The sequence below is a fragment of the Aspergillus piperis genome (assembly GCF_003184755.1).
Source record: "Aspergillus piperis CBS 112811 unplaced genomic scaffold BO85scaffold_9, whole genome shotgun sequence".
Lineage (NCBI taxonomy): Eukaryota > Fungi > Ascomycota > Eurotiomycetes > Eurotiales > Aspergillaceae > Aspergillus > Aspergillus piperis.
The window spans coordinates 352,818-376,325 of record NW_020291599.1 but is presented as its reverse complement, the minus strand read 5'-3'; the positions used below and the strand labels follow the sequence as shown (position 1 = coordinate 376,325).

At 50.4% G+C, this 23,508-nt stretch overlaps 7 protein-coding genes across 7 annotated transcripts; 6 read left to right on the top strand and 1 right to left on the bottom strand.

Annotated features, from left to right (window-relative positions):
* Positions 1-650: 650 nt before the first annotated feature.
* BO85DRAFT_488198 (uncharacterized protein) lies at positions 651-1,373 on the top strand (the record flags this gene model as incomplete). Its single annotated transcript, XM_025663510.1, has 1 exon — positions 651-1,373. The coding sequence occupies one exon, from the start codon at positions 651-653 to the stop codon at positions 1,371-1,373; it is 723 nt and encodes a 240-aa protein (XP_025515384.1).
* Positions 1,374-7,425: 6,052 nt separating this feature from the next.
* BO85DRAFT_301188 (uncharacterized protein) lies at positions 7,426-7,879 on the top strand. The gene has a single exon (XM_025655347.1). It carries the CDS (start codon positions 7,539-7,541, stop codon positions 7,776-7,778), a length of 240 nt encoding a protein of 79 aa, XP_025515383.1. The 5' UTR covers positions 7,426-7,538; the 3' UTR covers positions 7,779-7,879.
* Positions 7,880-8,715: 836 nt separating this feature from the next.
* BO85DRAFT_301092 (arrestin family protein) lies at positions 8,716-11,266 on the top strand. Its single transcript, XM_025655345.1, has 5 exons — positions 8,716-8,942; positions 9,030-9,173; positions 9,234-9,552; positions 9,614-10,042; positions 10,101-11,266. Exons 1-5 carry the CDS (start codon positions 8,881-8,883, stop codon positions 10,935-10,937), a joined length of 1,791 nt encoding a protein of 596 aa, XP_025515382.1. The 5' UTR covers positions 8,716-8,880; the 3' UTR covers positions 10,938-11,266.
* A 928-nt stretch (positions 11,267-12,194) lies between these two features.
* On the top strand, positions 12,195-14,409 carry BO85DRAFT_301094 (PH domain protein). The gene is made up of 4 exons (XM_025655346.1): positions 12,195-12,690; positions 12,757-12,882; positions 12,960-13,052; positions 13,106-14,409. Exons 1-4 carry the CDS (start codon positions 12,556-12,558, stop codon positions 14,276-14,278), a joined length of 1,527 nt encoding a protein of 508 aa, XP_025515381.1. The 5' UTR covers positions 12,195-12,555; the 3' UTR covers positions 14,279-14,409.
* Positions 14,410-14,626: 217 nt separating this feature from the next.
* Positions 14,627-16,340, bottom strand: BO85DRAFT_397518 (uncharacterized protein). The gene is made up of 2 exons (XM_025657025.1): positions 15,663-16,340; positions 14,627-15,606 (listed from the first exon to the last, which is right to left on the bottom strand). The coding sequence occupies exons 1-2, from the start codon at positions 16,058-16,060 to the stop codon at positions 14,991-14,993; spliced, it is 1,014 nt and encodes a 337-aa protein (XP_025515380.1). The 5' UTR covers positions 16,061-16,340; the 3' UTR covers positions 14,627-14,990.
* Positions 16,341-16,968: 628 nt separating this feature from the next.
* BO85DRAFT_449440 (lactoylglutathione lyase GLO1) lies at positions 16,969-18,768 on the top strand. The gene is made up of 5 exons (XM_025660167.1): positions 16,969-17,435; positions 17,513-17,569; positions 17,635-17,670; positions 17,736-18,446; positions 18,531-18,768. The coding sequence occupies exons 1-5, from the start codon at positions 17,366-17,368 to the stop codon at positions 18,704-18,706; spliced, it is 1,050 nt and encodes a 349-aa protein (XP_025515379.1). The 5' UTR covers positions 16,969-17,365; the 3' UTR covers positions 18,707-18,768.
* A 211-nt stretch (positions 18,769-18,979) lies between these two features.
* On the top strand, positions 18,980-22,660 carry BO85DRAFT_449439 (transcription factor domain-containing protein). Its single transcript, XM_025660166.1, has 8 exons — positions 18,980-19,328; positions 19,406-19,488; positions 19,681-20,661; positions 20,711-20,919; positions 20,969-21,101; positions 21,160-21,384; positions 21,436-21,591; positions 21,653-22,660. The coding sequence occupies exons 1-8, from the start codon at positions 19,242-19,244 to the stop codon at positions 22,518-22,520; spliced, it is 2,742 nt and encodes a 913-aa protein (XP_025515378.1). The 5' UTR covers positions 18,980-19,241; the 3' UTR covers positions 22,521-22,660.
* Positions 22,661-23,508: the final 848 nt, after the last annotated feature.

Here is a 23,508-nt window from a genome sequence, read left to right as displayed (position 1 = left end):
TATATGGTGATCCCGCCCCCAAGAGATGAGGGCGCGGGCAGATATGACCGGAGAAAGTCCTGCTGGTCAATCTCAGCTAGCATACTACTTCTTTCGAGAAAGGGTTAGAGTTGTTATATTTTACCGACGTTAACCATTTCAAACACGACCTTAATGATACTATGGCCTGGGTTATGATTCATTTGAAACCCCCATTTTCTGGACATTAGAGCTTGTAGACAGCAGGCTGGAGCTCCTTAGGTGGTTTGATTCCTATATTTATTTCTCTCCGACAAACGCATCTTCTCTCCTTGATTACCTCCAAAATAAACAATATATCGTTGCGCTCGTGGCAGATCGCGAAGAAAAGCTTTGTTACTTATCTTACGCGTTTACTTGACATACAGACCCGTGCGGAGGACTTGATGGGCAGCTTTCACTGTAGATAAGTTCAATGGGAATTCAACCTCCTCTGATAATTAGGAACAGTTGACAAAGAGACGCTTACGGACGCCATAAAGAGTACTAGAGAGGATGTCCAGAACCGCTCTTACTGATACATGAGGACTACATACAACAACCATCCTCTACGTTCCTCCAACCACATGTAACGCGAGGGACCGATAGCGACTGTATTACCATTCAAGATTCACAAAGCGAAGTCAAGGATCATGAAAATTAATGCCGAGTTGGAGTTTCCGCTTCGGGATGGTATACCGGCCTTCAACCATGATGCTACAGACAGAGATGACGAGAATGATACTGCTGACAACACTAACAAATCGAACGAAGACGAACCGTATTATCTCCTTACTATGTCTACTCGCCCTACAGCTCATCGATCAATTGACACTGACGACTATGCTAATGAATTGAATGAAGATGAACTATGTTGCCTCCTTACCATGTCTATTTATTCTACGGCTCATCGATTAATTGACACTGACAATAATACTAACAAATTGAATGAAGATAAACCGCTTCGCCCTCTTACCACGTCTACTCGCCCTATGGCTTGTCAATCAGTTGGCACTGATGGTTTTCTGTCTCATGACCTTAGCCCAATACTTCCGTCTACTGCACCGTCCCGTCTGTCAAGCAAGAATAATAGTCCACTCATCCAACATGCCGCCAGACGCTCTACCACAGGCTTTACGGCGATTAATGCCACTACCAGACAAGCCGCCCTACCAGGTTGGCCCTCGTCACCGGACCCTACTATCTTAATCAACAACTTCGCTACCATGCACGGGACGCTCGAAGACGCATTCTCGGACCTCATCAACTACCCCGCAGACAAGCCAGTCATCGAACCAGTCGTCGAAGATATTAACGACGAGATTGAGCTAGACGGCGAGATTGACGTCGAACCAGCCGTCAAAGAGACTAGTTAACCACCATCACAATGTCATCCAATACCGTCTTCTGCTTGATATTACGGCTAAACAGCGGATAGTATTATGGTGTATCATTTGTATACGCACTTCCCTTGAGAAAGTATCAGCTGGACACTGAGGAGCACTGTCCCCAACGGTATGTCAATATCAAGAAGGAGGAGGAGCTGAAGAGAAAGAAAGGTAAAGTCACGGCCTTGGAGGCCTCGATTTTAGCTGAAAAGGCAGAGGCAGATGACAAGTTGATGATTGAAGAATAGGGCTTCCTTTTTGTTTCCATTTCCTTTTCCTTATTTTCCTTTGTTTTTTCAACGTTAAAAGAATCAATGTTATATTTTATCGCCCTATATATCCAGCATAGCGAGGAATATACTGCGTTTTTAATTAATCGTCTTTTCCCATAGCCAAATGTTACTTGATTTTTAATATATGCGAGATTGATGGAGTTGCCAAAGTTATTCCAAAGCAATCGCCAATTTCGTCAGGGAAAGTGGAATTAAGGCATCATGTATATGGGGTGAGCGATTTATGAATTACCAGGGGTTTCAATACCCGATACCTTTTGAAATAGTATTATTTCTGATTTGTATATTTTTTGACGTTTTGTAAGAACAATAGGGTTTCTTATACAGTGTTGATAGTTTTCAAGATGCTGATGGTCGATGGAATACAGCACGTATACCTTACCCGTCTGGTTCTCAATGATACCACACGACGATAAGCTCCCTGTCTCCGTAGGATATGATTCGTCTGAAGCAAAAACCGGAAATTCTGTAGATATAGCTAGGCAGTAATGAATGAGAGACATGGATAAGCTTTCGTGATAGGGATGAACGCCACCGATGTCGCGTCACATCCACAGCCTCGTTTCACGAATAGATAACGGTTCCACAACATGATCTCTTGCTTCTAGACCCTTACAGGGCTGTTCATTCACGAACTTTCATGACGACATAATCGATTGCCATTCTATCCAAGTGTCAAATCTCGGTTTGCGCGATATACTGACCATTAGCTGCGTTTGTTCACCAGCTGGATGGTGGTACCTGCAGGGGTGTGTTGCTTTCTGGGTCTAGAGAGTTGTATTCCCTCGGTAAGACGTCTAGTCATCGAACGGACGAGACCCTTCCACCATTCGGATACGGGTTACGTTTTCGTTTACCTTTCGGTCGCAATAACGGGGCTCTCATCATGATAGGGTAACGGTCTGATCCCGATCGTTAAATCAGCCGATCAATTTTGATAGAACGGGCCTATAGGATATTAGCTGGCAGAGTGCCTGAATGTCTATCTGCGAGCGATGTTGTCATGTGTGCGTTCCGGTAGCAGCACGTCATGCATTCAGCGTGTGAGAGCAGTGCTCTAGATGCTACAGTACATGGACTTATCGTTCCTATAGAGTATAGCCCAGTCAAGAGCTAGATAGAGATAACGTCATATCTGAAGAGTCAGATGCGAGTATGAGGCGCTGGGCAGATCAAATATACTTGTTCAGGAAGTCGCCGGATGAAGTGCAGACTCTCATCTTACAGATCAAGAGAACCGTGATTAGATGGGAATCTCATCATTTAGTCTCTATGGCGAGTGCATATCGGGTAAGAGTTCGGCAAAAGACCTGAGAGTGATGCCGAATTAACGTGGCAACGAGCTCAGGCCATAGCGACAGCAAGGGGCAGTGCTGACGATCATGTTGATACGTCACGGACACAAAGTGTCACGGACCGAGTCAATCGATTGAACCTCAGCGCATAGTCGCACAAGTGTTTGCTGGGATGTTGTTGAGCTCAGTTTTCAAAGATTGTTGATACTGTGTAACCATCCTTCTTTTCTTTGTTCACCCTTTCAATGCACCAGTAACGACTGAGTTTGGTAATATTTGTTAGGGTGTACAGACAAAGTACGAAAGATAACTAGTCAAGTAGCAAAGAGATTATCTAAGTGGCAGTGAAGGTCGAGACCATCATGCCAAAGTGTTTAGAATGGAGATCCCGAGCAGACAGCCGGCCAATTGCAAAAGCATCTGCCGATGCATGGGTGGCTGCCACGGAGAGGGACGAGCTATTTTCCAGGGGGGAGAAATGCAAGTCCCTTAGTGTCAGGTATGACCCGATCAAATTGCTGTAGGGCCAGCAATAACTAGCTAAGTACTAAGTAGTCTAGTCAGTGGTGGCAGATAAGATGATGATTGCTCGTATCGAATCACATCGGACAAGGAAGGAAGAAGGAGAGAGAGAGAGAGAGAGAGAGGGTGGGCAAAGACAGTAGCGCTACTGTTCCTGCTGTTCCTGCGATTCCTGCGATCGCATAACTCGGGTAAATAGGGAAATTTACTACACGAATGGGACTCGGTTCGGGCCACGTGCCGCTCAGGACCGCCGCCCGTTGGGTCGCAAACTCGCAACACTGGAGGGAAATTCTCCGTCCACCAGAAACAGAAGGCACGATCATCAGCGAATTGGCGCGAAAACTATTATCCCTCATCCAGCATCCGGTGTACACTCCTTCGTCTTTTACCGACCCCCGATGCTCTAAACCCCTTGGGCCTCTACTTTGCATCGTCTAATATCTGCACCGTCAAGCTTTTGCTGCATTGGGATCTCATGTCCGTCCAGGCATTCATCAGTGGGACCAGCGGCAACTTCCGCCTCGGAGATATTCACAATGAGTTGCTTTACTTCTACTTTGCACTCAATTCTCTCCTGATTTTGTCGTTCATCCTCATTTCAATTACCCCTCTTCTACCCGCGTTTGCAGATGCTAGAAAGGATACCCGACGTACTCCGTAGCAGCCCTGAGAAACCGTGGTCAAGGAGCGGGAAATAGATTCCCACTGGCCGTGGACTGACAACGCAGTGAGTCCGTGCCCGTCCCTGGTTCAGCCCATGGATGTCATCCATTGGTTCATCGCTCGAGACCAACGGTCGGGAATCAGGGCCCTTGACTGGCTTGTGGCTGTTATCCGACCGGCCAATGATCACGTAAGGCCTCAGGATCTGGAAGAACAAGGCTTTTCATTTGAGGCATTTCCGCGCTACGCTGTACCAATTGTTTCTTCAGGGTGTCCTGATACTGTTTACGAATCTGTCTCACTAACTTGCCACGACAATCAACGCCCCCAAGGCAGTCATTGATTGTCTTGCCACCTGTGATTCGCCAACCTTGTGCTAAATAACGGGGCAGCGGTTCGTATGACGGAGCTAAACGCCTTAGACCAAAGTACTTTCGGCAAGCCGAAGGGAAATTTCAAGACCTACGGACCACGGCAATCCGTACCTAATCTTAGCTTCCGTATCAGCCTAGAGATGGTGAAACATGGCTGGCTGCACGTTGGCGGCCGCTTGCAGCATCAATCTTGGAATTCTATCACTCAAATGCCGTTATCAAACATCATTGGTCTTGTTTTCGGGGTCTGCGTGCTCCCGCTGATGAGCCTGTGATCGAGCTGCGTCACCGTTGGAGAAGCTTTGGTGCGATTAGCCATCACCAGAGTTGTTCGATGGATCCAGCCAGCAGGGATCATCATGGAGGCTGCCTACAGAAGGCTGGGTGGTGGGAAGGGGGTTAGAACAGCCCAGCACAACCTGCAATGGCGGGCTTCGACGCCGTACTTTGAATTTTTGACAGTCGAGCCCCAAATCTGAGAGTGGGCCCAGCTCCCTATCTTGGCCCACATTATTGACTTTGCTGGCCTGGATGATGTGATCACAGGTTAGTTCTGCACATCATACCCATCTGAAAATTTGTTCTGGAACCCTGACTCACCGACTCTATCCCTGAAGTGTCGATACGGTTGAGTCGTCCGTCAGTTGCTCATGGGGAGTGACAACGATACAGTGGGTCTCACATTCTTTTTGGCTATCCATGATCGCCCTCGCGATAGGACGCGTGCACCTAGGTCTCGAGCGCTCTTCGTGAAATCATGGTTTGCGTCAAGAGACCTTAGCGGTGTGTCTAGGCTACTGGGGAAGTTGCGGCCCGAAAGTTCCCTTCCCTTTGGAGGGCGTCACCATTACGGCAAGAAAACTTGGTAAAATTTTCCGCTACGACCGCCGTGATTAGTTACGGGTAACAATGTCCTTGTCAATCCACCCAGAGTTTTCCTTTTTCCCCCCGACATCGACGTTTGCGGTTGGCAGGACTCGTAATCGTGGTGATGCCGCTAAGAGCCGGGTCGCGGTAGTGGCGAGTATCGGAGTTATGCGACTCTCTCCGATCACATGTTGGATGGCCCCCCGGAAGTACCCGACGGCGGTGTATGTCCCGAAGGATAAGCGGGTGGCTTATGAACAAAGTAACCTTAGTGTGAAGGGTCACTGAGAACTTAAGGTCAGGTACCAATGGAGATCTTATTGCTACTAGTATTGCTAATTCTAGAAGCCTTATAGACGCGGTTTCACATGGAATCATTCAGCTCGCTTGGAAGTTCTCTCGTGTCGGCCAGCAAACCCTCGTTGCCAACCCCGGTCGGTGCATCCTTACTCCTACTACATGTGGCTATTATCGTCGGCTCGCCGACGGCTATGTCCGAGAGCCATGCGTGTTCTGCAGTTGATGCTATGCACCGCAGCACTCCGCATGGGGTACGTACATCAGTTTTGCGCTCTTCAGGTCTGAGGACGACAAAGCTTCGTAGATCATCGTCAGCGGTAGCTACACCGAACAGGGAGTAAAATCAGTCATGGGCAAGGGCCTTGTTTTCTGCAGAGAGCGGCGCTGCAGAGCACCTTCTACAAGTAGGATGGTTCCCGCAAAGAGCTATGAAGCGTCGTTGCTTTGCGTGTCTCGCGTCCACGTCAGGTTAATGAATGTAACGCTAAGATTCGGATCCAATATGGGGCCCTTTGATTTGGCAGTTCCCTCTTCATGGATTATTACGCGATTGCGATATCCATATCAAGAGTTTCATATCTCTCCCACCCCCCTGTCCTAGATGACCGAAAGAGTTTGTATATCTCATTGGTGGTATCGCCCGGTAGCGTGGGCTAACTTGACTGTCCAGGATAGCCGTGGTGGAGTTGCGGTCGGAAGCCAATGGTCCTGCCGGAGGAGATTAGAATGGATGCGTCTCTCTCCACTTTCAGGCATTGGCTTGCGAAGCTCGACTTAAATCTTGGGCTGGAGCTGGCGTTAAAGATGCATGCACTATGTAGGATTCTAGACTACTAAGGTACCGTGCCATGTTGCGTTATGGCCAGGAAAGGGTTGTACGCAAGAGGGGCGCACTGCCTCTTTTTGCGATCTTCTTAACCACTGGCGTTACGCTTCTTACCGTGTTTCTTATCAGTGTCGGGCCGCACATGGCTTGATACTGAGAATGTCATGCCACCCACCGTAGGGCAAAATTTCTGCAGAAAGTACGGAGTGGTGGTGTGTGTCCACAATGGAAGGGAGGGATGGGGGTGGAATTGGGGGGAGCCATGTTACAACAACATATGACACGCTAAACAGAGCAGAGGGGGAGAGAGAGGGTGCAGGGTTCAGAGTAGCATGATAAGCAGATCATCTGGTGGGGCATTCAGGAGTGACGAATACTAGGGTGAATTGGTCACGATCTCTTGCATAACTCCTGCAGCTGGAAGTGCAAGCTGTTGTGCGACAACCCTGCAGAATGGACGCGCACGTCTTGGATGGCATCAGGGGAGGAGGGGGAGGGGTAATGGAACGTCTGAGCCCTCTCGGGACCATTCATCATGGTTTTGTTGCTCACTCCTAGTCTCTTCTGGGCACAGCTGAAGAAGGGCTGAAGGAAGGGATGATATCCTATTTTAGCAGGACCGGCTGTTCCTGCGGAATCTCTAACCCGATTTGCCCCCCGAAAGAAGACTAGATCGAGAATCATGCGGGAAGGATGATCCCGAGGCATGCACACACACACTATTGCATTGCGCAGGCCAACTGAACTGCTTTTGCCAGGAAGAGGTGGCGGAGGAGGAGGAGGAGGGGGTGGTGGAATAATAATCATAAAAAAAAAATAAAAATAAATAAATAAAAGGATAATAAATTAATGTTACTTCGATGATCGTCATTTGGCGACTATCATTACTGCCCGTGAATTTAATGTCATTTGCCTTGTGATAGCCACCGGGTAACCGGACTGCCGCCAAGGCCTAGGGCCGATCTTACGAGCAATGCTTCCGTGTAGATAAAACCGGACGATCCCAGACGATGATGGGCCCTTTTGGCTGGGTCTTGGATAAAAGTCTTGGTATATCTTCTAAAGAGAAAGTCATTTACTACCTCTACTCCATAAGCTACTCTACATTACTCTGTCTGTCATTGCAGGCTTGGCCAGCAGCCCACTTTTGTGTGACCAACTCCCACGAGGGGAAAACCGAAACAGAAGTAATCAAATCACACACTTATCGTGTGATTATTACGGGTCACGATAACGAGTGGGATTACTGATTACTACTATTGAACCAAATCAAATCAATAACCTAGCGGGAAAAAGCACACCGTGACAGTCACCCCTCCAGCCTTGTTTCCCTTACGAAAGGGAACTCCCGTGGACATCCTGGTTCCTGCGCCCGCGGTCTTTTCTCCGGTATGTTGGTGATGTAACGTACTATTCAGGCTGAACATTTGCTTTCGCCTCTCTCTCTCTCTGTCTCGATTGCTCTTGCTTTCTCATGTTCACCGATTCTCCATTCTCAATCCCCCATCACTCCGGCTCACCTTCTTTATTTTACTCCGTTGTTACTACCCTTTGAGCCCTTTATAAAACATCATCCCACCGCACCCCCACATACACACTTTCCCAAACATTCAGTCTAGTCGGAAGCCTAGCTGCCATCCATCCATCCACATTCCCCTTCGGCCTACTTCCCGCTTCTCAAATTCTCACTGTCTCCGCTGCCGATGCCGATACTACCCTTTCATAACCTTTCAAGACTTCTGCCATACTAACTCGTCGTTTTTCTTCTATTTTCCAAAAGCGCTGTCACGTCGTCGAGTCATCGTTCTATCTTTAGAGCATCAGGTTATTCATCAGCCTGGCTTAGTCAACGCCGCTGGTAATCGCATCATCTTCGGGAGGACTTAATCGAAAGTTTTTCCCTACCCAAGGACCGCCTTGCCACTCCCGGGGCCAAAAAGGTCTCTCCGAAAAGACCCAAAAGACGCAAGTGACGGAAACGGCTGCTTTTGAAGTCTCCACTTCACCAACTTCCTTGCTCATAGTGGGACCCGTTGTCGACCCGGTCTTCGTCTGCAAATCTGGACAGTCCTAAGCAGATCAGTGGCAGGCTTTATTCCCTTTCGCGCCATAGTTCCGTCGCATTGTCGTGGTTCCTTGGACACCTTCTTTTTAAAATTTTCTTTTTCCATTTTTTCCCAATTTTTTTTTACGTTTTCTCCTTTCTTAGTTTGATTAAATACATCAACCTCCCGCCCACCCATTCCTCCCCCTTCACATTCCAACCATATCGAACGCCCTTATATCTTCTTGGCTCCCCCCATTCTACTAGCAGCTGCAAACAAGCAGCTGTTGGTTTGACACAATAACGTCATGGCTTTGAGTTTCTTTGGTGGCGGAGGCAGCTCCAGTCACGCGAAATACTTTGATATCCGGTGAGTCACGCCATTCTCGCACTTACTCCGGCACCCCGGCTTCCTTACCCGAGTGCAACGGCTAACCACCCTGTTGTCGCATAACAGTCTTGATGAAGATTATATCGTATTTCGCGGAGGCGAGGAAGAAGCGGCCAGTGCCCATCTGAGCGGAAAGCTCATTCTTTGTCTGTCGGAGCCCTTGTCCATTAAGCACATCAGACTCCATCTTACGGGTATATCTCGGGTTTGGTAAGTGCTGTCGCTAATCCCCCGATGCGACAAGAATCACAACTAATCAAGCTTGGTTAGTTGGCATTTGCCGTCGAGTACTGCCGGAGGCGGTAGAAAGTCGTGGAGAGAACGTGTATTCTACGAGAAGACCTGGAGATTCAGAGATGCGGGCAAAAGCAAGACGGAGGTTCTGCCAGCGGGCAACTACGAGTACCCCATCAACCTTGTTCTCGAGGGATCTATGCCGGAGAGCGTTGAAGGCCTTAACGACACCTACGTGACCTATCGCTTCAAGGCGGAAATTGGACGCAAATATGCCAAGGATATTATTGTTCGCCGGCCGCTCCGTATCATTCGCACTCTGGAGCCTAGTGCTCTTGAGCTTGCGCACGCAATGGTGGGTTCCTACATATACTCCAAGCTAGTGGGAGGAGGTTCTTTACTAACACTGATGGCAGTCCGTGGAAAATGTCTGGCCAAACAAGATTGAATACTCGATCAGCACACCAACGAAGGCCGTGGTCTTCGGAACTAGCATCCGTGTGGACTTCAAGCTGATCCCTCTCCTTAAGGGACTTCGAATTGGACAGATCGTTTCGCAGCTCATCGAAAGCCACGACCTTACCCTGAACCCCGAAGACCCTGATTCCGTCCGCAACACATACAAGAGTACGAGAACCATTTTGAACGATGAGCATGAGCTGGATGAGGACAGCGGTTTGGAAATCATCGATGAAATGGCAGAGGGATATCAGTTTTCGCGTCATCTGGATCTGCCCAAGACCTTGACTCGGTGCCTGCAGGACACTGACACCAGGGGCATCAAAATCCGTCACAAGCTCAAGTTCCGTGTTCAGCTCCTGAATCCTGATGGACACGTCAGCGAGGTATGCAAACCCATGGCTTGAAATTGGTACTGGGAAGTTTATTCTGACATTGTTGCAGCTTCGCGCGACCCTCCCCGTCTCGATCTTCATCTCCCCCAGCTTAGCCATCGATGAAAACAACAACCTTATCGACCAGACCCCTCAGTCCGCTCAAAGAGCGGTTGATAATCTCGCCCAGCAGGCTCCTCCCTTGTACGGCGAGCATCAATTCGATCAACTGTACAGCGAACTTGATCCTTCTGGATACCGGACTCCAGGCCCTGGAAGTGGCCCTGGCACTCCGTTCGGCACCCTTAGCCGTAACTTGTCGGCTGAGAACCTTGCTTCGATGAATGCATTGACCAACACCGACATCTCCGCTTCTGCCTTGCACACCCGTCTATCGATTTTGCGCGCCAACGGGAATGATCAGCCCTCCCCTACCGACCAGGAGCATCCGGAAAACGACAGCCGTCGCCTGGGCGTTCCTCCCGATTACTTCGGAGCGGGATCCGGTTCCAACTCGCACAGCCCCGCCAGCCCTGAGCTCTCCCGCCGTCCTTCTGACGAGGTCGATCATGACTACATTCATTCCGGAATGGCGACTCCTTACCACCCTCAATATGCCGAAGTCGAGACCCTGAGCCGTGTCCCAAGCTACTCCACCGCCGTCCGCACTACTGTTCGCCCTTGCGACTCGGAACTGCCTGATTATCAAGCTGTCATCGCCGAGGATGTTGTCATCTCCGCGCCCCAGTCGCCTCAGCAGGCTCATGTCCGCACCGCCGGCCGCGGGTCTTCATATTTCTCCGCTATCGATGCGCTCCACAGCCGGTCTGGTCTCCTCCACTCCACCTCCAGTCACGACGATGATGAACGTCGACTGCGTCTTGTCCAAGCTCGAGCCAGGGTCTAATTGGGTTGCAGATTTCATTAAGAATAATATTCGATCAAGTTCTCTTCTGAGGGAGCAGGTGTGAAAAAGAGTTGGAGTTTATTTCTGCTAGGTTGGGGCAGGCACTCGGTGGTCAGGTGAAGGCGTGACTGGCTCCGCCTGACCGACTTACCGGAAAGAATACCACCTCAGCACATATTCATCGGTCCTCGGATGCTGGCTGTCCGGGGATCTTGAACTCGGCCTATCCCATAAAGCATTAACAGCGTGTGCTGCCGTTTCCCTGTTACAGTGTGTTTTCTGAACCAAACACGGAGGGTTGTCGTTGTGCCTCTGAATGCTAGTCGCATACATACTTAGACTCGTTGGGTGGGGATTTATTTAACTGGCGTTCACAACTAATAGACGGGATGGGTTGACAGGGAGGACAGGGAGTCCGGGATTTCTTTCTTCATTTTTCTACCCTGATCATTATCGATGATGAGATGACAGGCGCTTTACGAGCAGATATTTCATGACCCGGTGTCGGCACGAATTATGCACATGTTACCCCAAAAAAGACCTCTCTCAAGTGAGGGGCAATACACAGTTTACCTGTTAAATAATACTTTCATACTCTCATAGCATTAGCGTTACGACAGCAATAGATCTAAACTCCATCATTGCAACCAGACTTTATTTATTCAGTGTTAAAGAAAGAGTAGTACCAGGGATGCAGTGAAACGTGAAAGCCAAGAAAACCTTGATTGTGAAGCGTCAATGAATGAGATTGTTTGGTTGAGCTCCCCGTTCTGACGTAGCCACAAAAGAACCAGAGGGGGGAGAAGGAGAATGGCCATTGAGTGTTGAATTCCCCCTGGAAAAGTGTGGCTGAGTCGGGATCCGCTTGCGGAGGTGGCATTTCCGAAGTGGGCATGGCCTGATCATAGAGCAGACAATCGATGGATGCTACACGGGCCAGCACATCATCATCATCATCATCATTATTGTCTGCGATCAATCGACCGGAAAGGATGGCGAACCTCCCCCATGGAACAACTTTTCACGGTGATCCCTTGCCGGAATCGGAGGGAACATCTGAGGAACGAACAAAAATCGTGGGTCATCCTGATTTGCGCCATTGAGGGGTAAAACTCCTTTGGGCGGTGACTTCATCGGTCGATCCTTTACCTTTCAGTTAACAAATCTTCTACCTTTTGATCTCGTTTTATTGCTTTTGGCGCTTGGAGATTTATTCTCATTTATCGACGTCAATCACATAGTTTTATTCCCCTCCTCCTCCTCACTCTTTCAGATCCCGATTTCCACTTCTGTCCGAATCACACATATACTTATACCGCCTCTTTCCTACCTCCTCCTCCTCCTCCGAGCGTCTGTCTCGCCGGCATCTGCTTGTCCTCGCCCCACTTCCTCCGCTTCAATAAAGGCCAACAAGCCCCTAATCCGTCTGCCGATTCAACCGTCTTCACTAGTCGGAGATCGCGCTTCCGGTGTCCTCCACCTGTACCGCTTCGACTGCAGTTTTTATTCCTCGTGGGCGCGCCGTTCGACCGTCCTTTCCCCTCCTTGAACAACTGTGTCCCTGAGAGGTTGCACGCCGCATCTTTTTTTTGTTGTCTCCTTCCCCGCAGCAACAACCATGTCGACTCCTGTCAGTCCCGTGGAGCATAAGCTCCCTCAGCGTTCGGGGACCGTCACTAGCGCCATGACTGGTGTCAGTCGTCGGACTTCCATGAGTGATGACGAGGCCATTCCTGGCTCTGATAGCAATGAGGTAGGCGATGGGAATCCATACTCTAGAATTCTGTGATAGATGGCTAATGATTTCGCGACTGTTTAGACCACGAACCTCCTCCTCGAGCGTCTCCGTGCTTGGAAGCACATGTGTGGATATTTGGAAGAGTATGTGTCTGCGACGGCCAAGGTGTCCAAGTCGCAGTCCAAGGACTTCGAGAAGGTTTTGAAGGTGCGCTTGGCTACACTGGGCTCAACTTGAAAGGTTGGATGCCTGTTATACTGATACAATGGGTTCCTTGCGTGCAGACCGTGAACGAACCTCTGCGGGAAAGCCACCATTTCTCCCAGAGCGCTGGCGGCGTCGCTTCTTGGTTTGAGAACATCCGCGCCAACACTCAGGTAATTATCCAATTACACACGAGATGACGACATCAGCTCACAGCTGGCTCTAGGGAATGGTGAACTTGTACCTTGACTCTGAGAGGAACCTCAAAGGCTCCGTGCTCCCGACCTTGGAGCGTCTTCACAAGGAAATCAAGGCCAAGTCGAAGGAATTGCAGAACGGCGCTGCAAAGGGCGCTAAGGCTGTCGACAAGGCTCGCGGTGTCACTCAGAAGCACATTGAGCTCCTCGCTCAGCACACGGCCACACTTGACGCCGCGTCCCACAACAAGATTGACACGGCCCATGACCCTTACATTCTCCGTCGAGGTGTCACCCACCGCCTGAACAAGCAGGTTATCGAGGAGAACAACAACCGCCAGGACCTCATCGCTGTGCAGAACAACTTCCAGCAGTTCGAGGCCCATGTCCTGCAGACCGTCCAGGGCGCTATGGAGCAATTCGTCGTCTACATGGGCGGCCAGCTCGACCGTCACCGCGCCATGTACACGGACATTCTGTCTTCCGCGCAAAAGGTTCCCCCGGACTTTGAATGGGTCAACTTCATGACCAGAAACGACCACATCCTCGTCAACCCCGACGCCCCGCCGCGCTCCCTCTCCAACATCACCTTCCCCAACCAGGAGCACCGCGCCACCAAGCCCTTGATCGAGGGCACTCTGGAGCGCAAGTCCCGCGCCATGCTCAAGGGCTACAGCAGCGGCTTCTACGTCGTGACCCCCGCCCGCTACCTCCACGAGTTCAAGGACAACGACGACCTCCGCCGCGACCCCGCTCCCGAACTCTCCCTCTACCTGCCCGACTGCATCATCGGCGCCATTGATGGCTCCAAGTTCAGCGTCAAGGGCAAGGACGTCTCCAGCGGCAAGGTCGGAAACGCCTTCCACACCAACACCGAGCTGAGCTTCAAGGCCGCCAACTCCAACGAGGCCGAGAAATGGTGGACCGTCATCAAGGACGCCACTCGCGCTCCGACATTCGCTTCTAGCACCACCACCTCGCCAACCAGCCCTGTTGCGGCCGAGAGCTCCCAGCCCCCCGCCTATGTCGAGAAGGAATCCGCTGCTGCTCCTCCGCAGGAAGCAGCCACCGCTCCGTCCCCGACCACTCCCGCTGCTGTCTCTCGTACTAACACTAGCGGCTCCGGCACTCTCCCTACTGCGTCTGGTGCCGCCGCACCGGCAGCTGCACCTGCTACCACTGCTACGGAGGATAAGGCGTGATAATCATTTATCTTTTTTTCCCTTATTTCTGGTATATATGCAACTAACTAACTTACTTACTCTTAACTACTACCCGTATAATATTCCCTTTGCTGCATGCATGCGAATTGAACTTTATCCTTTTGTTTCCTATTCTCTGTTATTTTTCTTCCTGCGTAAATGGTGGTGCGTATAACACTTGGTATTCTTCTGTTAATGTCTATATGATGGCTTGCTTTCATGTGGAGATACTAATCTATGAAAATATGTCTGCTGGCTTGAATGTACGTAAGTCGTCGGCTTCTGCGATGCAGGGCGGGCCGAGAAGTAGTCGCTGTTGGTTTCAAGCTTGCGCTTCGGTGTTTATACCCTTTTCATTGCGTATCTTCGTTGCTACTTATGTTTCTGATGTCCAGTATGATACAGAATGAACAAGCTAGTGTATTTACTCATCGATTCATCCAAGCGGATGTATTTCTGGATGTGTACATCGTCTTCAGAGATACATGCTTTATTTCAATATACTGCAAGAGAATAAGAAAGGTAAGATAGATTGAGACAAATGTATCGCATCGTTGTAATAGAAACGCTCAAGAGGGTAAAAAACGTCTGGGAGAATCGTGGAAGCTCGTATCGGATAGATACAGTTAGAAAGAAATAAAATAAATGCAGTAAATACAGACGAAGGTACGGGAAATAAAGGTATCGAGGGTGAGAAGTGAAGGGTGCAGGCTTAGAAATCTTCAGGGCTTTCGAGGTCTGCCAGTTTCTGGCCCAGGAATCTCCCTAACGCTGCAGATTTGGACTCCAGCGCGAGCAGGATGGATGGCGAGGCGGAGAGGTTCAAGGTCGCTAGACGGGCTAGATCACTGCTCCGGTCGATTTCGTACTGGCTTTCGAGCTGCGCGTCTGAGCTAGGGCCATGACGGCCTCCGTTGGCTGCTACAACACTGGCATATGTCCTCCCATCATTGGCTGCGTCGTCGCCTCCGGAATGTGAGGATCCGTTCAGAAGACTCTGTGTACCGTTCGGTGTTGCTGCGTCTTCGGCATCTCCCAGTTTCGATGGCCCGACTGCGGCAAGAAGGACCTTGTCTGCGATTCTTGTCACGACCGCCACTAAATCGTCAAGTTCGAAAACAATAGATCCGACATCGCCTAGGGACACAGACGGGGTGGTCACGTATGATGATGGATGACTGGCAGGGTTCACGCCAGTGAGGTTCCCACATGATGCATTCTTCGCATAGCATGTGTACGCCGCACCGTATGTTGCGCTCAGGTTGCGCAGCTGCCGGGAAGGGAGGGAGGATGCGTATGCGAAAATAGCGCCATTGGTAGCGAATACCCTGTGAAGCATGGCTCGTTAGGATCTCCATTGCCGAGGGAGTAGGAATGTCCATACATCATAGAGGTGATTTCTGGAGGCGACAGGTTATCCTCTAGGAGGTCGCTGAGCGCCTCCGCATCCAGCATTTTTATGTCCGGAAGACCGGGTATCATGTTGCCTCCGGTGTGCTGCTCGTAGCAGTCTCCAAGCGCGATGTCTTGTTCGAGTGTTTTGTTTTCAATAATCCAGCCCTTTGGCGGAGACCAAGAACAGTCTTCGGGAAAGAAGAAGCAGTTGTCCCAGTAGTCACGGTCGTTGTAATCGTATTCGATCGGGTCTTCGGAGTATCCGAGGAGGTCTTGCGCGTACTGAACGGGGCTTCGTGCCCAATAAGGACGGTATGGGGGTTCGGGATGGACTTTGGGGGTTTGACCGGGGATACCTGGCCGAACTGGATGATCATATTCAGCCATATTGTCTCAGTAAGGATGTATTATGGGATATTCAGGGTAGTAGATGATGATCGGAGTTTGAGGGCAGAAAAAAATGGGCTTGATAAGGGGCTTTGTAGGAGGGTAGAAAGCAGAGTGAAGTGTCCAAGATAAGACGAAACGGCGGTAGTACAAAGGACGAACGTGAATCATTTTAAGTAGCCTCTTCTGCCCCTTTGGCTTAAAGACACAACTAATCAAGTTGGATCTCCTGTCCAAGGCTGATGCCGAAGTCCGGATCTCATGGTCAAATGAGGCGTGGTATGATTCATCTGACGTTCCAGAACGCAGGAAGCGAGGCGTGGGGGATGTTTCACGGAGGAATGTCACAGCCGGGGGCCAATGGGCACGACAGCAATGGAGCGAGGTAAGGACACGAAAATAGCATAACGTGGGAGGAAAAGGAGGAAAGGAAGAGGAAAAAGAAACGAAAGGCGGCAGTCAATGGCCAACAAGGCCGATGTCTGGGGCGAAAGCGAAGATCGCTTGGGCGGAGGATGACGATCCCTGGGGATTCAAGCCAGAGGGACACAAAAGGATACGGGAGAGAAAAAAGAAAACACAAACCTTATAGAGGGCGAGAGCGGCCTGCGCTAGGGGATTGAAGACACGAGGAGGTTGCAAAGTGAACGACTAGGATCAGCCAAGGCGAGGGAAAGAGGGAGTTGGAGATGCTTTGTCGGAGTAAGTGGAAAGGTGGGCGGCAGAAAAGAAGTATGGGGTATCCCGCCTCTCACCGCCTTTCCCAACTGTCATGATAGTAACGGAGTATTAAAGACCGAACCATCTATACATCTATACTCTACTAATTACTATGGTCTCGCTTGTCTCGGCAGGGGCTTATTCCCCAAAACTTGAACTTATTTATAGTCACAGTAGTACTCTTAGCAGGAACTTTATGCGATTCAGTGTGCAGTGGGTACTAAATTGGCATTTGTTCATTTAGTGTACTATCATACTATGCCCGCCGCACTAGTATATATTCTTCCCCTCTTTTGGTTCGGATTTCTTATCACCACCGGTGGTTTAGTCTGCGCACAACACTGTAGACGTTTCGAATAATAAGTAGATCTGGAGATGCGCAGAGTATTCTGGAAGCCAATTTTAAACATTGACATATGCGAAATCTAAAGAAATGCCATTATTAATGCAAGCTTTCGGCGGACCTGTTTGGATAGCGTCATAGGCAGGTGGAACCCCCACCTTTTTTTCGGGTCTCCTCACACGCCGCTCACTAATCCAAACAAGCCATCTTTCTTTCTGTTTCCTTTCCCCCCTCCTTCCTTCATGTTTTCGCTTCCCGCTTTTCGCTCATCTTTCCTCAGGGTCCTCGTCCCAAGATTCTCCATCGTCACTGGTACGTGCTTCCATCATTTCCAGAGGATAGCTTTCCCCACTCGGATCGATTCCAGAAGCTTACCACAGGAGATGTAGGAACCAATCGATCCCTCGCAACCATGGCGACAGACACTTCCAAGTATAAGCTTAACCGTTAGTGGCTCCCTTTGCCCTGATCATCAGTCTGGTCTGGAGCTAACAATGTGCCTGTACGACAGACACCATGCTTCGGGTCAAGGACCCGAAGAAGTCTTGTATGTTCGCCTTTCAGAGTAGGCTTCAGAGGTGCCTCATATACTCATCTGTCGCTATCGCTTAGTGGAATTTTACCAGTACCTGGGTCTCAACAAGGTTAACCAGATCGACTTCCCCGAGAACAAGTTCTCCCTCTACTTCCTTGCCTACGATGGCCCTCAATCTCTCCAGGGTGACCGTCACTTCACCGACCGCAACGGCGTCTTGGAGCTCACCCATAACCATGGCACGGAGAATGACCCCAACTACAGCGTGGTCAACGGTAACACTGAGCCCTACCGCGGTTTTGGACACATTGCTGTCTCTGTGGACAACATCGAGGCTGCCTGCAAGCGACTGGAGGATGCCGGATACCCCTTCCAGAAGAAGCTTACCGAGGGCCGTATGCGTCACATCGCGTTTGTCAAGGATCCCGATGGATACTGGGTCGAGATTATCCGCCGTCACAATGAGGATGTTGGCACCACCACCGATCCCTCCACCTACCGCCTGAACCACACCATGCTCCGTGTCAAGTGCGCCGAGACTAGCGTCAAGTACTACCAGGAAGTCTTTGGAATGACTTTGCTGCGCACCATTGAGAACAAGGATGCTGGATTCAACCTTTACTTCCTGGGCTACCCCGGTGCCAACCCTGAGAAGCGAGAGGGTGCCACCAACCCGGTCTCTGAGTGGGAAGGTCTGCTGGAGCTCACCTGGAACTATGGCACGGAGAAGCAAGAGGGCCCGGTTTATCACAACGGTAACACGGAACCGCAAGGATTCGGACACATCTGTAAGTCATTCTCTATGATGAGCCCGCCTAATGGGCCAGCTTTCCGTAGAGGATAGAGGAGTCGCTAACAGCCGGTGGCTACAGGTGTCTCCGTCGATGATCTCAACGCTGCCTGTGATCGGTTCGAGTCTCTGAACGTTAACTGGAAGAAGCGCCTTACGGATGGACGGATGAAGTACGTGGCATTCATCTTGGATCCTGATAACTACTGGGTAGAGGTTGTCCAGAACGAGGCGCTTAAGCGTACTGGTAACTTGTAGTAGAGGGATTGTGTATCTAGCCAGCCTGCCGCACATATACTGAAGATATTAGCACTGTTGTATTTGCCGGGAAAGGCGCGATTTGCGCCGAATGTACTTGTAGAGTCAAAGAAAGCGTCGAGTAGCGCGGGATTTCTTTCCCTTGAGGGATGCTTGGGGTTACCGAGAGGCTGATTGGCCCACTGAGTGGGGGGATATCCCCCGCTTCCCAGGGAGGCCCGCCTATCAGAGGATCGCCAACACTTCCCCAGAGCATCGTCGCCGACCGGGCTAAGACCCTTCCCCCCAGCACAAGAACTCCAGACCATTATTATTGACGGTGTGCGCCATCTCCGTCTGTCCTCATGACCCTCTTCCTCCCTGAATTGCATCTTAGACCATGCATGCTGTCCGACTGCCCTCAGTCGATGTTGGGTGACCGGATGCTTTCTTCTTCTCACCCTCCTCGTTGAACTTATCTCCCTTCACCCTCCCCCCACACCCCGGGGTATTCTCGCGCTGCTGTCGCACCAACTCAACAAATCTTGAAATCACCATGCAGCCGCAGTCTGAGAAGCCCAAGCGGGCGCCTCGGAAGCATGTCACCACCGCTTGTGTTCCTTGTCGGGAGAGCAAGATTAGGGTATGTGAACTCTTCGCTTGGATCCTATCATCAGACTTGGTATAATGTTCCCCGGATGCTGACGCAATTTCGCCCAGTGTGACGGTGCCACTCCGAACTGCCACAATTGCGAGAAGAAGGGAAAGGATTGCAAATACCAACACGGTGATGATAAGCGGAAGTAGGTTTAACTCGCTCGCTGTTTCTCTGTTTTCTCCGTCGGCCTCGTTGAATTTGCCTCTCGTGTCCTGGGTATCGACCGTCTTACGATAAAATCTGGATGGAATATCAAATTTTCAGCGAACAGCGCAGGATCAAACTGGTCATTTTGTTTATCCGCGCAGCCAAACAAGGCTGACCGTACCCTTGCCAGAGTGTCTCTCCGTGCCGCGACGGAGTTATTTTCCGCAAGAATAGACCAACTATGCCAGTTCATCTACGATCATGGGTTGGAACCGCCCCCGATGAAACCTGAAGATGAGGCGGGCATGAACAGGGTTCTGGATACCCTGCAAATTCCTCGGGGGCTAGCGAAAAGGAGGGATTCGGTGGCGTCTAGTGGGAACAATGCGCAGCTCCAACCCGTTACTCAATCCCCGGCCCACACACCATCTCCTCTTCCTTCTTTGAGTCGTCAACTAGGTGGCACCGAGGATGTACCCAAGGTCTCCTCTCCATCGCACAGTGTAATTCCTAACCAGGGTCTCATACCACCGGTCGAGAAAAGTCAAGCTTCTATGAACCCTTTGGCGATGAACCCGGGGTTGTCCGCCAATTATCCTTCGACACACTGGGGGTTCACTCTTCCGACGGCAGAGAGCTTAGATGCTCTATATGCCAACATAGACGGCGCTTCCAATCGTTCCAACGAGAACAGTACTAGTCCCGATAGCCTCCAGTTCACACCAGACATCACTCAACAACCGGGCGTGTTACTGAGCCAAGCGTGGGACCGAGACAATGAGTCTGATAGTGGTGAGGAAGACGAAGCGGAAAAAGATGTCATTGAGCAGATTTCGCATCGCATAGGGACTCTGAAGATCGCCGGTGATGGTCACCTCAGATTTTATGGAGCTACTTCAAATCTCAACCTTGTGGACGTGTCTGCGACACAACAACGCCAACGCCCAGATGCACGGACCGTCCGTCATGATGGACAAGATATATTGAACCATCTGCGGGTGGGGCAGCCTGTTGACCAGGCCCTCGAGGACCACCTTGTCGAACTCTACTTCACCTGGCAAAACCCTAGCACATATGTGGTCGATAAGGATATGTATATGGATGCGAGGATGAAATGGAGGAACGACTTGATTGACACACCCTTTTATTCGGAGGTCCTGACGAATGCCATGTAAGTACCCGCTCCTCTATCATTTGTGACCTGATCTGACAACTTCCAGGTGCGCCATTGGTAGTGCATTCGAAGCCCGGTATCATCCCACATTCATCACGTTTCCAAAATCGCTTTCGGAGTTCTTTGCAGACAGGGCCAAGGCTCTTCTGGAGATTGAGTTGGATTCCCCTTGCGTTGCGACTGTCCAGGCTCTTGTTATCCTCAGCTCACACGAGGGATCCTCTAATCGCGATGCCAGAGGTTGGCTCTATAGCGGTAAGCTGACCATCTCGGGAACTGCAAGTTTGTTACTGACTGTGTCTAGGGATGTCAATGCGACTTGCATTCGATCTCGGACTGCATTTGGATACGACACCTTACGTTGAAAAGGGCGACATAAGCGTTCATGAGGCCGATGTACGTAGGATTGCATTCTGGGGCAGCTATACTGCGGATCAGTAAGTATCACCTGTGATGGTGGACCTGTTATAGACCAAGACTGATTCGATGGTACAGTTTCTGGGGGTTCTATTTGGGAAGGCCCTTCCGGATGAACGCAGGAGACATCACCATCCCAAAGCCTGCCTCCGATCTAGGAGCTGAAAAGGAAGGCATGTGGCACCCGTATGGGCTACCAATGAAGTCAGACCTACTGGAGAACGGATTGAGGAACCCGAATGAACTTATAAGCCGCCAATTCGCCGTTCTTTGGGAGATCGTATCGCCCGTCGGCCACATTCTGTAAGTTCCCAGCTTCCGACGCCCTTCTGCAAATGCTAACGCGGGATACAGATACGGCTGCTCCGACATTCCACGCCATGATCTGCAGAGGCTCTGCCACAGAGTTACGGATGACCTTTTCGCTTGGAAGGCCAATCTGCCATCCAGTCTGGATGTTGACCTCGCAAATGATAATGTTCCGAAACTACCTCACCTCCTAGTACTGCAGTACGTTCGCGTTCCCCTACGACTTCACTTTCGCTTGTATCCGAGACTAATACGATCACAGCATGCAATACCATCAAATCGTCATCTTCACCCACCGACCATGGGTCTCGAAGAGTTACATTCAACCCCGCAGCCCGCGTCAAGGGCCCGGCTATCACCACGCTCGACGAATGTGCGTCGAGTCATCAATAGCAATTGCCCGACTCCTCCACTTATACGAGAAACACTATACATTCCGGCGTATGAACAACCAGGTTGTCGCGATGATCTTCAGTGCGGCGCTCATGCTCCTTTACGTCACCATATCAAGTTCCCGACCAGGCGGAGATACCGCTAGCAGCAACGCAGAAATGGTCGCCTACTTGAATCTCTGCTTCCGCGCACTCGATGAGATAGGCCAGTCATTCGAAAACGCCAAACGCACCCGCGACTTTCTGGTCAGTCTGCAACGGCGCTGGCAAGCGCACATGCGACGTTCCGGGGCACTGAAGCGCCAAACGAGTCGTCATCAACTCTCCTCTCAACAGCCCACAGGACGCATCTCAGATGCAGAGGCCTCGCGGAAAAAGTCCCGAGTCACTGCTCCAAAGAACCAAGCCGCTGTTCCTCTATCCTTCAACAATACGTCTTCAATCACAGCCCCAGGGCTTTCTCTCAACCACTCACAGTCTCAGTTGCATCAAGGACCGGGACAACCAGCCTCTGACCCGACACAGCAATTAGGCGTATGTCAGCCTGGGGAATTGGACTGGATCCGGGACTCAGATTTGCAGCTGCTCTCCGAGAATCTGGGCGATAGTGGATTCCCTCACCTGGGGAATACGACCACCACGTATGGCGGTGACCCGACTCTGCCTAGCCTGACTGATATTGAGCCGTGGTGGGATTCGCCTAATGGGACCACTACTTTCGGGGGGTCTTCGTTATGATATAGATATAGATGCCAAATAGCTTATGATGTTAGATACTACTACTTCTTTTTTATGAAGAACTGGTTCTTAACTTCTGTTGGCGACCCAGCTTACTGGTCTTATCAACGTTCTAGAAGCCAAAGGGTTTCACCTAACCATTCGCTTGCTTTGCGACCTCTTCGTACGGTCCATTCCTTATCAACACCACGTAATCTTCCTCATACTTAACGCACTCCGTTGGATTGTGGTAGATTTGATTCAATACTCGGATCAAATCGAATTATAATTCATTTTTAACTTACAGAGCCCGTTAGATAAGATGCTATTTATGCAGGCGCCTCACCGTCTGGAGCAAGAATATGGCCTTGAACGCTACAAGACCTCGTAATCATCAAAGCACTGGACCAGGCTCATGGCCTGCTTGATTGTAATAATATATACACGCTTGTGTCCAGTAATTGTGGTATTTTGAACTGTATTTCGAGAATTCGTTTGTTGGATAGTATTTGTTTGCTGAGGATCCATTTGTTGGAGATTAGTTTCCTCAGTAGTGGCGGTAGGGTTTTGCCCAGGACGGGCCGTCGAGTTCGTGGTGTGGAGATATATTTTCTTTCCCTTTTCTTTCGAGAAAGCCCAAAGACTCTTGAAACCCCCTCTTGGGCCGCTGGTTCATTGCTTGAACCTCCTCCAAGGATTGGGGCTGGTAGGGCGCAACAGGCACCCGGGGTGGCCACCTAGTCGAAGAGAAGTATAGGACTTCATAGGTGGCCACCCCGATAATGGCTGAAGTCATGGGAGCTAACAGAATTTCCAGTCTTGCAAAATGTGGCTTGTTAGTTTCCCTCGGGATTTTTCCTTTCTTATTATGCGCAGGAGTGATATGGAAGCTAACCTTGCCGGAAGGATTTCCCTTTCGGGATATATCGGCTTTTGCCCAATTTCGCGGGCGCGTTCATTTGGCAGGAGAGCTGGTGCTCTCCATGCAACAAAACTTTCATTTTGTTGC